At 51.6% G+C, this 15,627-nt stretch overlaps 2 protein-coding genes across 3 annotated transcripts; both read right to left on the bottom strand.

The window, feature by feature from the left end:
• Nucleotides 1-74: 74 nt before the first annotated feature.
• PIGO (phosphatidylinositol glycan anchor biosynthesis class O) lies at nucleotides 75-8,109 on the bottom strand. 2 transcript variants are annotated; one of them, XM_032636124.1, is made up of 11 exons: nucleotides 8,048-8,109; nucleotides 6,761-7,272; nucleotides 6,012-6,155; nucleotides 5,703-5,826; nucleotides 4,878-5,037; nucleotides 4,486-4,665; nucleotides 2,714-4,238; nucleotides 1,941-2,144; nucleotides 1,509-1,723; nucleotides 828-898; nucleotides 75-674 (listed from the first exon to the last, which is right to left on the bottom strand). In XM_032636124.1, exons 2-11 carry the CDS (start codon nucleotides 7,269-7,271, stop codon nucleotides 413-415), a joined length of 3,396 nt encoding a protein of 1,131 aa, XP_032492015.1. In that variant the 5' UTR covers nucleotide 7,272; nucleotides 8,048-8,109; the 3' UTR covers nucleotides 75-412. The 2 variants fall into 2 exon arrangements, with proteins under 2 accessions (XP_032492015.1, XP_032492014.1); XM_032636123.1 differs by having other exon boundaries at nucleotides 6,761-7,301; nucleotides 8,048-8,089.
• Nucleotides 8,110-11,896: 3,787 nt separating this feature from the next.
• STOML2 (stomatin like 2) lies at nucleotides 11,897-15,450 on the bottom strand. The gene is made up of 10 exons (XM_032636407.1): nucleotides 15,057-15,450; nucleotides 14,680-14,817; nucleotides 14,111-14,210; nucleotides 13,938-13,996; nucleotides 13,745-13,846; nucleotides 13,465-13,599; nucleotides 13,161-13,305; nucleotides 12,961-13,040; nucleotides 12,598-12,726; nucleotides 11,897-12,172 (listed from the first exon to the last, which is right to left on the bottom strand). Exons 1-10 carry the CDS (start codon nucleotides 15,237-15,239, stop codon nucleotides 12,035-12,037), a joined length of 1,209 nt encoding a protein of 402 aa, XP_032492298.1. The 5' UTR covers nucleotides 15,240-15,450; the 3' UTR covers nucleotides 11,897-12,034.
• Between the last annotated feature and the right edge of the window lie 177 nt (nucleotides 15,451-15,627).

Here is a 15,627-nt window from a genome sequence, read left to right as displayed (position 1 = left end):
GCACTATTAGGGCTTTAGACAGTGAAAGTCTGTGTGCTCCATGATGCCTGGGCCTGTCTTTTCAGCCATCTCTGTTATCAGCCAAAGCAAAAGAATTTAATAAAATATGTTCCATGGCAAAGGAAAATGGCAGGTGGAATAACAGTACTGATTTGGGACGAGTTGGGAGAAGTGAATTCAGACAACTCCAACCACCTCCCAAGTTCTCAGATGTGGCCAGGTCTCCATAAGACGGCTGATCCCATCTGTGCCTGGATGAGGGGAGACTGACCCTCCACATATCCCCTACAGGACAGTGGGGGCTCCCCCACACCTCAGACACACATATTTACATCATTTTTTTATTCCACTTCGGAGGCAGCCCCTCAGTCTCTCAGATGTATCCAAAGCAGGAGTTACGGATTAAGCTCCACTATGATTTTGAATTATAAAATAATGAAGTCCCAGATGCCAGTAGATCCTGGCTGCATGGTGGTAAGAGGTGTGACTGAGCCTCTCTTGCAGATGATCCAGCACCTGTATAGACCAGGCTAGATTGTTCTCCAGCTTTCTGCTGGGCCAGAACTAACTGCCTGAACCAGGAGCTCACAGCACCATCCACTCGCATCACCAAAGCTATGCCCAGGCAAAGTCCCACGCTGCTCACAATGAAGCCCATGGCCTCAAAAATGAACCTGCAAAGAAAGGTGGAGAATCTCAAAGGACACAGACAGGAGGTCTAGAGCCTTTTCCCTGCTGAGGCAAAACCTTGTCCACTCTGAATGTTCATTGTTTGCTCCAAGCTTCACCCTCCCCCATACCAATACTTCTCAAGCAAATCCACTCACTTGGGGGCAAACACCTTCCAGACCATGAGATGCCTGCGGAGGATGGAGGCTGCCAAGGCACAGGCCAAAATCTAAGGGAAGAGAGGAGGGGTCAAGTTATTAAGGAAGGGGAGGAGGAAGCAGGTCGTATAGAGAATTGCTACAGGTCCCTGTGAAGAATGGAAGGGGAAGGAAAGTAGTGTGTGTCAGTGGAAAAAAACCCTGGGTTAGGAGTTAGGAGACCTAATTCTTTTCCTGGCCCAGCCACGACTTGCAGTGTGACCTTGGGCAAGCACTATTCATCTGTGCTGCTGACACTCAGGCTCTGCCTCCCAGGGTGGAGGGAATGTCAGAGTCACACCTTCTGCCTCTGAAGGAAAGGAAGATCAATGATCACAGATTGGGAAAGAATCCTGGCCATCACCTCAGCTTTTCCAGTCTGTCCACTAATGGAGTAATCCCCAGATGAAACCATCAGGTCCAGATCTAGCTTGTAGACAGGAAACAATCCAAGACTAGGATGAAGGAGACCCAGGTTCAAGTCTTAATACTGCCATTTGAGGCCACTGGCCTTTGGGCAATCACTTCACTTATCTATACCTCAGTCAAGGCTCTCTCCTAGGGTTTTGGCAAAGTGTGAAAGAATGTGATGTACAGCACGAGAAAAGATCACTAACTCCATGATCTCTCCCCTGCACCCACCTGAATACCAAGGACAAAGAGGTACTTGAGGCCCAGCTGCAGCAGCGCTGCATTGAAGTGGTGAGGCGCATCCCGGAGCCGCATCTCCATCAGTGGCTCCTCCTCCTCCTCAGGCCTGACTCTGGCCTCAGCTTCATTCCCTGGGGGCTGCCGCCTCTTCCGGGGCCCTTGACTCTCACAGAGAAAGGGCCAGAGCAGGAGCAATGGGCAACCTACTGCCTCAGAGGAAGGCAGGGCTAGAATCAATGGAGGACCCAGGGACCAGGCCACCCTGGCCCCCAACTAACCTAGTTGGCTCAGCCTCCAATTAGCAAAGGCCAAGGGGTGCCAAAGATCTAACAAAATCACATTTCCCCACTCAAATCCTGGGGTTTCCTTTCCTTCCACGAAGCCAGAGTAAACAATGGAAGCAAGGGAGGAATGAGGAGGTACCTGCAAAGAGGATATGGGAGGCAAAGGTGTTGGTTCCCACCAGCAAAGCAGACAGCCAGGTAAAGTCATGGCCCTCTGGGACTCCCACGAAGGCAGCATGCCAATGGATAGCTGGAAAGACGGGCTGGTGACCCGTGGAATAGAAGGTCTGTGTTGCCATGAAGGCCCAAGCAGAGACTGCCTGCCAAGGCACAGTAAAAGGACCTGGGGGAAGAGATATGCCTCTTTACAGTCACATCCCACTCCCTAACCCACAGCCCACTGCCCCAAGATCATATACACCTACGACCTTAGTGCTGTCTCTTACACACGAGCATGCCCATCACCCCAAGCTTCTAACAGTCAACACTCTGTTATTCTAATTCCCTCCGTGGCACAAAGCCCCACTGCTCTAATCTGTGGTCAGCCTCTTTCTCTCATATACACACAGCTCACTATGAGTGGTGAATATGCTCAATTCACCACTCTCATCACTGGAGAATCAGGAAATGCGCTCATGAGGATGTAACATTTCCTTAAGAATTGAGTCTTGGAGTACTGTTTGTCTCCCTCCTCCATGAACCCTGCTGGCCCTGAAAGCCAATGGGAGGGATCAATTAGCTTGGCTACAGCAGATAAGAGACAGGACATCAGGAAGACCCTCTCAACTGTTGGGGCGTGAGACCCTGTATCAAGGTGAAGAACCTGAGGAGCAACACCTCCCTGAAATTAAGAGGGGCTGAATTCACATCACTACTGTCCTTGGATGAATCAGGGCTGAGATATGTATTTACCAGGGGTGGTGATGGGTATCCCAGCAGCAAGCAGATGCAGGAGAAGGAAGCTCTGCAGAAACAGAAGCAGGAACACAAGGCTAATGCGCTCTGCATGCAATAGCAGAAGTGGAAAGGCCAAGAGGGTGAGGGCCGTGACCATAGCAGCTGAGTAGACACTCCCCAACTGATAGGCGGCCACCGTCAGGGGACCCTGAGATTTGGTCCTTTCTAGCCGGCCCCGGAACTCCTCCTGCATGTGTCGGTAGATTTGAGGAACCACATAATCCAGGTCAGCCTGAGAAGTGGGGGGGCCTGAGAAGGGAGTGAGGACAGTCCTGGTCCGTGGAGCACCCGCTGCAGCTTTCACCAGCACTGTCACAGGCCTCCAGAGCAGCAGCATGAGCCCTGAAGCAGCCAACCCGGCCACAGCCCTAGGTAACATAACTGATGCCCCAGCGACCAGGGCCCGGAGACGTGGGGGTGCTTCATCCGCCCCTGATGCCAAGGCCCAGTAGGCGGCAGTGCCTAGTCCCATCAGCGGCAGCCCCCAGCGCACAAAGAGCACAGGGGGCTCAGGGCTCTTGAGATTACCATAGCGGCGAAGCCACAGGCGCACGGCAGCTAACAGGGCCGCCAGAGCCCCCACACAAGCTCCATACCACACATTCTTGGCTCGACCACCCACCATGGATGCCAGGGGACTCAGCCAGGGAGAGGAGCTGCAAGCAGGCGTCTCTTCAGGGCAGCGATGAAAAAGCCCAGCTAGCCTTATACATAAAAGCAACCCAACTCCAAGCCCCAGGGCATGCGTGCCATTGTGACGTGGGGGGCCTGCTGGGGTCAGAAAGCCAAGGCGAGGTATTGTGAGTAGCTTAGGTGGCAGCAGCTTGCCCTCCCAGTGAAGCTGGGCAACCAGGAGCAAGATGAGTGAGATCAAAAGGAAGGGGGCGGCCCTGGCCTCGGCTATAACAAAGCTATCAGAGAAGAAACCAGCAAAGCGAATGAGCAGGAGTAACAGGACAGGCCCAGGCATGGGAAGCAGGGCTGCCAGGGGCCTCTTAGCTCCCCAGCTAGCCCAGGCTTTCCACAGAAAAGGCAGAAGGGAGCCCACTGCAGCCATGGCCCCTAGAACCACTGAATCCAGCTTCAGCCCAGTAGTTGCCAGGAGTCCAGCACACACTAAGGCCCCAGTCAAACCCCAGGCCATGGGTATTAGGAGAGGGCGGAAATAGAAGCCTGGGGATGCTGCCCACTGGGATACCAGTAGGCAAAGAAAGCAGGTAGCAGCCAAGAGAGCAGCACCCCCTGCCATGCGGACCAGAGAAAAACGAGCCCAAGACTCAATGCACATGGCCCGAACTCCCCGGAGGAACTGCTGCAGCTCAGTAATCACAGTCTGTAGTGCTGCCTCAGCCCCCTGGGGGCTCTGCAGAAGCCGCTGGTAGTCAGCAGAAGCTTTGGAGAAGAGGTTCTGCAGTCGATGAAGCTCCTTAACTTGGAGGTCCTGAGCAGCAGTTGAGTAGGTGTGAAGAAATCGGGACACCTGGCAGAAAAGATCAGAGACCAAGGGGAAAAGCTCAGAGACGTGAACTGGGACACAGACAAGGACAAGTTTTACTATGTGGAGTACCTAGAAATCAGGGACCCAAACTCCGTCCAGGACAGGGAGAGAGGGCGTACTTGGCTATGGAATGTGATATTAAGACTGAACAAAGGACAACAGAGTGGGTCATTATGCTTCTCCCATGCTCAACCTAACTCTGTCACCTGAAGCCCAGCCCATTACCTACCTGCTGGGCATTGAGATGGAGAGCTGAGGCTTGGGCCAGAGTAGAAGAGTGAGGCTGGGAGTCTTCGACCTCCGAGAACACCTCAGCTATCACCTCCCCGATGTTCCCAAATGGGATGGGCAGGCCCAACAGCAGGGCCAGCGTAGGCACAAGGCTGATTTGAGGAATTACCTCTGGCTCCTAGAGAACAAGGACAGGGGTCAATGGGTTCAACAAAAAGCTGAGGTCAGTTGTTTAGGATGGAAGACATAGAGGCCCAGGTAGGAAATAAGAATGGGGGATGCCCAGGGTTATGAATTTGGGGGCTTAAAATGGAGGGATCCACAAGGATGCTACGATTATAATGCGGACTGAATAGCGGGAAACCACACAAAGCACAGCTCAGGCCTCACCTCTGGCGGGGCGCTGGGGAAGAGGGCTGTGGGACTATACAGAAAAAGTGCAGCTGAGGTCTCCAGCTCACTGTCCCCTCCATGGTTCCCACTCGTGGTCATCCCATGGTCCCCAGTCACTACCAGCAGCGTGTCATTCTCCAGACGCTCCACGAGTCCCCTGGGGGCCAAGAAATGTGTCAGAAGGTAGGGATAATGATTGTTCTCAGGGACTTCCCTGGTGACGCAGTGGTTAAGAATCCACCTGCCCATGCAGGGGACACGGGTTAGAGCCCTGGTCCGGGAAGATCCCACATGCCGCAGAGCAACTAAGCCCATGCGCCACAACTACTGAGCCTGCGCTCTAGGGCCCGCAAGCCACAACTACTGAAGCCCACGTGCCTAGAACCTGTGCTCCGCAACAAGAGAAGCCACCACAATGAGAAGCCCGCGCACTGCAACAAAGAGTAGCCCCTGCTCGCCGCAATTAGAGAAAGCCCGTGCGCAGCAACGAAGACCCAACGCAGCCAAAAATAAATAAATTAATTAATAAATTAATAAAAAAAAGATTTTTCTCAGGGGCCCATTCACCCCCAGCCAATTAACTTCCACTAGTAGGGCCTAGACCTCTGGCAAAGAAACACTTCTTCGGTCATAACCCTACTGCCCAAAATCACATGCTAAGTTACTCAAAACGGATGAGGCCCCTAGCTTCAGAAAAAGGCCTAGAGAAGACAGAATTCAGCCAAGTAAGAGTTCCAAGTAAAGATTTTTTTTCTCTTGGGACCATATATTATGAGATTCTCAGACACAAACCCACTCCCCCAGCCAATATCCCACACTCACTGGATCACTTGGTCCATTTGGCTAAGTTTCTTGGCCATTTCAGGATGATGAGGGCCATGCTTGTGGCCACAGTGATCCACACCCAGGAAGTGAGTAATCAGCACATCCCATTCACCACTGTCCACTGTGAAGGAGAGAACCTGAGCACAGGGGACTAAGGCCCACTCCTCAACCCCAGCCAGGCTCTGATGCTCCTATGTCCAGGGGCACAAGCCCAGGCCACTGCATCCATGGGAGGTTCAGAATTTGTGGACTGACGTAGCCCTCCCCAGCTCCCAGTCTTAGGCCTGCCTCTGGCCCCGTGCTCACTGATTGGGTAGAGGTGTTCCAGGATACCATTGTCCACTGTGTGTAGGTCTCTAACATCGAAGGACGGGAAAAAGAAAGCTTGGGAGAAAGCTCCAGGAAAAAGATCGTTCCAGGTTTCATCTCCCATGAAGACCACACGCCTTCCTGCAGGGACATGAGTGGGTCACAGCCTGAGCAGGAGTCAGGAGATGGGGAAGAGGAGAGGCCTTTTAAAGATCTATCAGAAATCCCAACCATGCACTATAAGGCACAGCAGTTCCATCCAAACAACTCTTTATCCTTCAAGGCCTAACATTTTCTGCCAGGAAGCTTTTCCTGGTAACCATACTCCACCCAGACCTTTTACTACTTATTCCTATAAAAAGCTCTGCTAGTTCTCAGCCCCTGGCTACCTCTGCTGCTCTATTTTTCCTGGATACATATTGCTTTTTCCCAGTCAGTGAGTGGACGGGGCCTGGACCCTCTGCTCTCTTCTCCACGCTTTTGAAAATACCAGACCCACATTTTCTTTTCGTCTCTCCCCTGCCCCTTTACTGAGAGCTCGCCCAAAGTAAAACCAATACCCCATGCAGATAAGAAACGCCAGAAGGACAGAGCCCGGACCTGAGCTCCCTGCATACAGAGCCAGGGTCTCTTTCTCCTTCCTGTACTCCTAGTCAAGCACGCAGCTGGGCACCCAAAGTTCTGGCTCTCTGACGTCGAAAGAAATTTGCCAAGGTACTCCTGGCCACCAAAGAGGCCTGACTAACCTGTACTGGTAAGCTGCTTAACGAGATTGTCTTCCGCTATGGCGTAGCTGGCAAAATTACTGCCAGCGTCAATAAAGGTAGGCAGTGAGCCGGTGGTGAGGGCCTTGAGGCGCTGCATGGTGGTGGTCGGGGGGTCAACCTTGGACTGGTAGAGCCTGGCATGGTGGGGCTGAATTTCCAGGATCCTCTGCAAGAAGCCCAGTTTGCCCAGGAAGGGCAGGGAGACGGGAGGCTCCCCAGAAACATGTGAGAGCTGGGGCTGGGCAAAGTCAAATCGCAGAGCGTCTATCAGCACCAACACAAGCCGGGAGAATCGGGAAGCCATCCAGCAGGCCCCGGGCTCCCCTCGGCTCCCCCATGGCAGGGACCCAGGGCCTGGGGGCTCTTGGCAGCTGCTATGGTTGGTGAGCTCCAAACGGGTGAGCAGGAAGCCACTGGTGAAGAGAGCAATGCCGGCGTAGAAGAGGAAGCCCACCCAGGCCAGGAAGAGCAGCACAGAGATCTTCCGCATCCTGGTGGTGGCGGGGGAGGGAATTCATAACTGTGAGGCAAAGAACCAGCAGATAGTCTAGTCTCTCAATACAAAGCCCAGCTAGAATCACTTCCTCTTGGAAGCCTTCCTGAAGATAAACAGTCCCATAGCCAACCCAATGCAATGTTCCTCTCCACCAGTTATACCAGAGTTTCTGAAGGCGAGGTACGCAGACTATGGGTATCAACCTGAAGCAGCTGTTTTAAAATGGTGATTTCCAGGCGCCACCCCAAATGCCCTGAATCAGGATCTTCGGGGGTGGAGCATAGGAATTTGTACGCCAGGAGATCCTAATGATGGAAAACACAGCCCACGAGGGAAACTTATTCCAAGTGGTAGACTGCTTTCTGACAGCCCGTTTCTCCTCTCTCCTCGCCAATTTCAACACCCCTGGAGTGGCCAGGGCTCGCAGCCGCAGGGTAACCCCGAACAGGCTGATGGCGCCGCCTGGTGGGGACCCAGGGGACGAAGGGAAGGAGTCCTACTCCGCTTCCGGACAGCCAGGATCGCCAGGAGACCAGAAGCGCGACCTCCCCGGCGCAGCAGGGCAGAGGTGCGAGGTCTTGAGGCAGTAGGGCCTCGCTAGGACCCAGACGTCCGGATGGCTCTGTCTCCTCAGGTGGCTACCCGGCCTCCGGCTCGGCACCCTGACCTGGGTACGGGGCCCGCTAGACTGCGAGCTCTGAGTGGGGTGGAAGGGACCCCAACTTCAGGCAAAAGCGAGCGCAAGGGGATTTCGGGAGACCCTGGCTCACCTTGAATGGCGCCCGGAAGTGCAGCGTCGGCACCTGCGGCCTGGCACCACAGAGGTGCGTGCGCCGGCTAGAGCGACCCTCGGGGGGTCCCGATCGCCATCTGCTGGCGCCTCCGAGGAAGTTCGGCAAGGAACGCAAGGCTGGCCAGAGACGGGAGTTTGATGGGAGAGTATAGTAATTTAGAATTGGGAGCAAGGCACTAAACTGGAGGAGTTCAGGGAACCACTGTCCATTCTTGGTTAAGACTAAGATCTAAGCCTCTGGAACCAAACTTAGCTGGAATCCTAGCCCTGCCACTCACTGTCATTATTGGGCATTACCTCATCTGTAAAATAGGGATAATATTTATTTCCCCCTTTTTGCCAAGCTGACTCCAACTGATAGATTTTATTATTCATCCTTTCCAAGGATGAATCTTACAACTCAGTAATAAGACAATCCAATTCAAAAATGGGCAAAGAGGCACAACATTGTAAATCAACTATATTTCAATTAAAAAAATTTTTTTTTAATGGGCAAAGGATCTGTATAGACATTTCTCCAAAGAAGGCTTTTTAAAATTTTTGGCTGCGTTGGTCTTTGTTGCTGTGTGCGGGCTTTCTCTAGTTGCAGCAAGCGGGGGCCACTCTTCGTTGCGATGTGCAGGCTTCTCTTTGCAGTGGCTTCTCTTGTTGGGGAGCACGGGCTCTAGGCACGCAGGCTTCAGTAGTTGTAGCATGTGGGCTCAGTAGTTGTGGCACAAGGGCTTAATTGCTCTGTGGCATGTGGGATCTTCCCGGACCAGGGCTCGAACCTGTGTCCCTTGCATTGGCAGGCGGATTCTTAACCACTGTGCCACCAGGGAAGTCCCAAAGAAAATATATGAATGAACTATTAACACATGAGAAGATGCTCAACATTATTAGCCATCAGGGAAATGCTGGAGATACCACTTTGAACACAGGAGGATGGCTATAATAAAAAAGGTAAATAACAAGTATTGATGTGGGTGTGAAGAAATGTGAACCCTCATAAACTGCTGTTGGAATTGAAAAATGGTGCAGCAGCTTTTGAAAAGAAGTCTGGCAATTCTTCCAAAGGTTAAACATAGAGCTACCATATGACCTGCAATTCCACTTGTAGGTATATACCTAAGAGAAAAACCTGTGGCCACACAAAAACTTGCACATGAAGGTTCATAGTAGCATTATCACAGTAGCCAAAAGGTGGAAACAACCCAAATGGCCTTCACTGATAAATGGATGAATAGAATATACTATATCTATACAACAGAATATTGTTTGGCCAATAAAAAAAGGGATGACGTACTACAAGTGGTTACATGCAACTACATGAATGAAACTTAAAAACACGCTCACTAGGGGACTTCCGTAGTGGTTCAGTGGCTGAGATTCCACGCTCCTGACACAGGGGGCCCAGGTTCGATCCCAGGTCAGGGAACTAGATCCCACATGCCACAACTAAAGATCCTGCATGCTGCAATGAAGATCCCGCACACGGCGACGAAGAGCCCGGGTGCCACAACTGAGACCTGGTACAGCCAAATAAATAAATATTTTAAAAAAAACATGCTAAGGGAAAGAAGCCAATCACAAAATAGCACGTATTATTCCATTTACATGAATATGTAAATCTAAAGATACAGAAAGTAAATTAGTGGTTGTCTAGGGTTGAGGGAAGAGAGGAGTGACTACTAATGGGTACAGCGGTTTTGTGGCGGGGTGGGGTTGGGGAGCAGTGATGAAAATGTTCTAAATTGTGATGGTTGCCCAATTCTGTGAATATACCAGAAATTATTGAATTTACACTTTAAGCAGGTGAATCACATTGTATGTGAATTATATCTCAGAAAAGCTACCGTTTAAAACAAAAAACCTCTCCAATGGTTTCTCATCTCAGACTAAAGCCTAAATTCTTGTAGTGGTTCTACATGGCCCTACAAATCTACACACTGACTCCCCACTTCCTTCTTTGATTCATCTAGCTGCCACTTGTTTCCTTAACTCAGTTCCATCCACTGTAGTTGCTTTGCTCTTCACATTACAAGGCAGCCACGCTCTGCCTCAGGACCTTTGCATTTCCAACTCCTGTCAGCTTTACTCCCAGATGCCCAAATGGGCCGTCCCCTCCTCATCTCCCGTTGCGGAGCACAGGCTCCGGATGCGCAGGCTCAGCGGCCATGGCTCACAGGCCTAGCCACTCCGCGGCATGTGGGATCTTCCCGGACCGGGGCACGAACCCGTGTACCCTGCATCGGCAGCCGGACTCTCAACCACTGCGCCACCAGGGAAGCCCTCCCTTCCTTTCTTTACTTCCCTCTCTAGTACAACTCATCAGCATCTGAAATACTATACATATTATTAATGATTTGTCCCTTCCAAATAGAAGCTCATTGAGGGTAGGGAATGTTGTTTTCTTTATTACTATATCCTCGGTGCTTGGCATATAGTTGGGATTCAAAAAAATCATTAAATGGATAAATGAATAAATTCTAATTCAGAAATATGTTGAAATATCCCTCCACCTTCATCCTCAAAGCCCCTTACCTATGTTCAGGCCCGACCACCCTCTCCAGGACCACTGAAGTAGCCTTCTTACTGTCCTTCCAGCCTCCCATCTCTCCTTCAAATCCCCTGACCACATCGCAGCAGGACAGCTCCATCTGAAACTCTGATGTGATTACCTTAATCTTCTAAAAATTCTTCACGGGAAGGGAAAAAACCCTTCATGCCCCCTGCTCCCCAGATAAAGGCCAAACTCTTTCAGGACCCTATCTCCCTGAGATTTGGCCCCTGCCACATAGTCACACCCCCTAACACCCCACCCATCAGCCGCAGAGAACAACTGTGAATACTCCAACTTCTCTGGAGCTGTGGGCCTTTGCATATTCCAGTCCCCAACCGTAGCCTGATGAAAGCATTGATTTTTCCAGCCTGAGCCCAATGTCCGAGTTAGTAACCTTGCTGCCCACAAAGTGACATTATCCTCCCCCAAGGATCCCTCAGCCAGAACTTTCCTCCACCTCAGCACTTATCACTTTGTAGCTCTATTTCCTGTGAAAACAGGGACCATAGGATTTGGGTTCTTCTGTAGCACGGAGCTTGGCACATGGTAGACATCATTGAATGTTTTTTTTTTTAAATTATTTATTTTTTTACACAGCAGGTTCTTATTAGTTATCCATTTTTTACATATTAGTGTATACATGTTAATCCCAATCTTCCAATTCATCACACCACCACCTGCCCCCCGCCACTTTCCCACCTTGGTGTCCATACGTTTGTTCTCTACATCTGTGTCTCTATCTCCACCCTGCAAACTGGTTCATCTGTACCATTTTTCTAAGTTCCACATATACGCATTAATATACTGTATTCGTTTTTCTCTTTCTGACTTACTTCACTCTGTATGACAGTCTCTAGGCCCATCCACGTCTCTACAAATGACCCAATTTCATTCCTTCTTATGGCTGAGCATTGAATGTTTTTGAATGAACGAATGAGTGTCCTCAGTCCCTGAGGACCCTTTGAGCACTACTCTACCAGGACAGTCCTCTATCCCATTAAAAAAAACACCAACACCTGCTCAAATTCACAGCCCTATACTTAGCAAGAGGGGGGACTACACTCCCCAGCTGGCAGTTCAGTAGACATGCGGTTTAATCCTTCCACTGTATCCCACAGCTTCTCCTGAAGACAGGCAGGATGATTTCACTTTACATGACATTTAATCTTGCTCATGGAGGAATCAGTTCCCAAGACCTGACAGGACTGGAGGTGGCAGTGGTCATCCAAGGAGAACACTGGTGACTCTCCCAACTTCATTCCCCAATCAAAGAGGACAGTTTTGGTTTGCCATTGATGAGTTTATTACATGATTAAAGTTCAAATAAAAAAATAATAACCAAAATCTTGGCAGGGAGGCTAGAGCCAGAATCTGGGAGTGCTGCTTCCCTGTCCCCAGCCTCCCTGACCAAGCCCAGCTCCATTAACTCAGCTTGACTCGATCAAGTTCCTCATCAAGACTTGCATCTGTGCTCTGGACATCTCTGCTGCTCCTGCTGGAGACTGAGTCCTGGGCTCCTGGCACCGGGGCTTTGGTGAGGGCCCCATACACACCCATGGCCTGAGGAGAGGGACAGAGAGAGAGCCATGATGACACATGGCAGAAGGCATAGCCCAACCCACCAACGGCTCAAAGGAAGAAGGTAGAGCCAGGGCCAGTAAGCTTGTTTTTCCTTTCTCTCTCTCAAGCCTCAGTCTTAAAAGCTTTGGAGTCGGTTCTAGGAATGTTACAAACTACCAGAGCAGGGTCACCCTCAAAATACTAATACAGGCATCTGCAAAAAAAAAAAAAAGAAAAAAAAAAGAAAGATGTCTCAAGAGGTTCCCTATTGCTAGGGATGACTGGGGGTGTCTCGTTCAGGGGATGAAGAGAGATGTAGGTCTCAGGGCACTCTAGAGGACTCGATGGGGAAAGTGATGGTGGTGGTGGTAGCGTCTCAGTCTCTGGCACTGGTGCTCTATGCTGGGTCTTCAGGGTGCTCTAACCTGAGCCACCATACTGGTGACGTCGCCAGGGTTGGAGGGCAGCAGGATAGTGTTGGAGTCCTTTGCCAGTTTAGAGAATGCGCTGACATACTGTTCAGCCACAGTCAGTGAGGCTGCTGCATCTCCATTCTGTGGCCACAGGGAAGATAAAAATCAGAGATCACAGACTTGGATGGGGGGGGGGGAGGAAAGGAAGTGGAGAGAAATCAGGTTCCTAGAAAGAGGATATGCAGATCACAATACAAGAGATCATGTAATGTGGCTCAATGGAACCAAAAAGGCAGGAATTTCTCCCAAGGGTAGATAAAGAACCTCTTCTACTGCCAATTCCTGATCCCCAATCCCACCTAGGGGGTCTCTCACATGTTGTGTCAGAGCTGCAGCCAGGATGCGAATAGCTTCAGCTTTAGCCTTGGCCTTGGCCAGAACTGCACTGGCCTCTCCTGGAAGAAAAGAGACAGAGCTTAACCTATGAGGTCAGGGTACCCCAAAAGCTCCTGTCCCAGTACCAAGCCTCAAAGACCCATACCCTGTTCATCACTCAGCCTCTACCCTCTGCTGACCTGCTGCCTGATTTATTTGTTCAGCCTTTTCTGCCTCAGAGGCCAGGATCTGTGCCTGCTTCTTCCCCTCTGCCACGTTGATGGCCGACTCTCGAGTCCCCTCAGACTCTAGAACTGTGGCCCGTTTCCGCCGCTCTGCCTCCACCTAGAAGCCCCCAGCAAGCCCCATCAACAAGAAACCAGAGTAAAAGTAAACTCTTACACAGACCTGCAGTTGTACCCATCACAACAGGAAAGGGAGTCCAGGTCCCTATGCAACTGGAGCATCCTGAAGTACTCCACCTCATCCCTCTCTGGCCCCCACCTGCATCTGCATGGACTCTTTCACCCGGGGTGGCACATGGATATCCTTGATCTCATAACGGAGGCAGCGGATGCCCCAGCAGTCAGCAGCCTGGTTGATAGCATCCACGATGTTAGCATTCAGGGACTCCCGCTCCTGGAGGAAGAGAGGTGTAAGCTCCATGGCCTCAACCCAACCTTCAGGGGGCTAAACCGAGAAGGTCCCGGAACTGATCCCCAGAAAGGACTGAGAGTGCCAGGTATGTGTCTTCAAACCCTAACTCTGGCTCAGATCCCCTTACCCGGAAGACTTTGTCCAGAGAGAGTTTGCCGAGCTCTGATCTCATGGTTGTCTGAGCTAGCTGGGTGACAGCATACTCAGGGTCCTCCACACCATAGCTTGCCTGAAAGGGGCATGGACAGTGTCAGTAGCTTGCATGCAGGATTTTAGTGAGGAGAGCAACTCAGGAGCTGAATAAAGCAGAGGACAGATACCTTGTAAGGGTCCATGATGCGCAGGTAAAGGACTCCATCGATTTGCAGAGTTACATTGTCTGTAGGTGCAGGAGCAGGAGAGAAAGGTCAGGCCTCCAGGTCCCAATCAGCTCTTTCTCCTGCAACCACATCCTAATGGCCTCAGAGCACCCATGTCACCCCGCACTCCTCACCAAGAGTCACGGCAGACTGCTCAGGCACGTTGATGACAATTTCCTTGAGACTCTGCACATATCGGATCCGGTCTAACACAGGGATGAGGATGTTCAAGCCCTGGGAAGAGGAGTTACAGGTCTTCAGAAGGATGGGGGGCTGTAGGGTTGAGATCGAAGCTAGGCCTGGAGTGGGTAGGGAATCAACATAGATTCTGCCCAGAAAAACAGAAGGCTTGGGGTGTCACCGGTACGTAAGAATGTAAGGATAGGAATGTAAGGCTGGATCTCTGAATGGAAGGGACAGTCAAGGAGATGGGAGCCAGCAGTGTAGCCTTTTCCATGCAGACAGGTGGAGCTGAGAGGATTAATAGAAGAGATTCCTAATGTGGGGCCTGTGGGATGCTAGCGCAATGGGAAAAGGTGGTAAGATGGGTATGACCGTCAGCAGTCTGGGCCCTGCCAGGTCTGGCCTGGGGTGTCAGAAGCCAAAGATGAAGGCAGGCCCCAACGAGGTCTCACCCCATTCCCCCATGTCGTGAGGGAATTGGGATTCAGGCTGGCCCGGGGTGGGCAGAAGAGGTTCTCACAGGCTCCAAGATGCGGTGGAATCGGCCCATTCGCTCCACCACCCAAGCCTCCTGCTGCGGCACAAACAGCACCACGGTGTTTCGGGGCAATCCAGAGGAGGCGCGGCGCGCAGCGCGGCCAGAAGCCTGCACGGAGCCCTAAAGGGAAGACGAGGATCAGCAGAGACCCAGTCGGCCGGGCACCCCGCCCCTCTCGGTGCCTGTCCCGGAGGCATGTCCCTAAACCGCGACCGTAAAGGGTTCTCGGAAAGGAACTCAGGCGAGTACCATAACCTCCGATCCCAGTTCTCTCCCCACACTTAGAATCTGGCCCCTTCCCAGTTGAAAACCCAGGTGATCTCTGGCCCGACCCTTAGAAAAGGATGCCTTGCACTCACCCTCAGCAAAAGGGCCCCAGACGCCCGCACCGAGCGCGCCAGCATTTCCCACTGCCACAGCAGCCTCCGGAACCAACGAGACGCGGAGCAGAGCGGTCGCTCTAGATGCCCGGACCTGAGCCTTTCCTCCCGTATTTCCACTCCCCCGGATGTACTTCCGGCCTTCCCTTCCCTCTTCCACATTCAGCCAATCAGCGTTACTCGGCAGAAGCGTGCATCAAGTTGCTCGCCGGGAGACGCAGACTTTCTAGAGAGGGCTCAAGGCTGGAGCTTTTTCTTGTTCTCGCTGTTCAAGCCCAAGATCTCGAACACGGTGACCAAATGGAGGCTACTTTTCGCGTGCAGGTGTCCCAGAAAAGCTTCCCACAGAATTCTTTATCCCCACTGGAGACTCAGTTTACCCTTCTGAGCGTATAATCGCCATCTTTCACCATAGCGACGAGCGATTGGAGCTGACTCATTGCCGTGGTTGCCATAGTGACATTCTCTGGTAGTCCTGCTGTGCTGTACCCAGCCCTCCCACTGGGGACCGACCCCGTTCCCGTTACCATGGTGACTGGGCCTAATATTG

This window comes from Phocoena sinus, chromosome 6 (genome assembly GCF_008692025.1).
Source record: "Phocoena sinus isolate mPhoSin1 chromosome 6, mPhoSin1.pri, whole genome shotgun sequence".
Lineage (NCBI taxonomy): Eukaryota > Metazoa > Chordata > Mammalia > Artiodactyla > Phocoenidae > Phocoena > Phocoena sinus.
The sequence above is the reverse complement of the archived record's forward strand: the minus strand, read 5'-3'. Positions and strand labels throughout refer to the sequence as shown.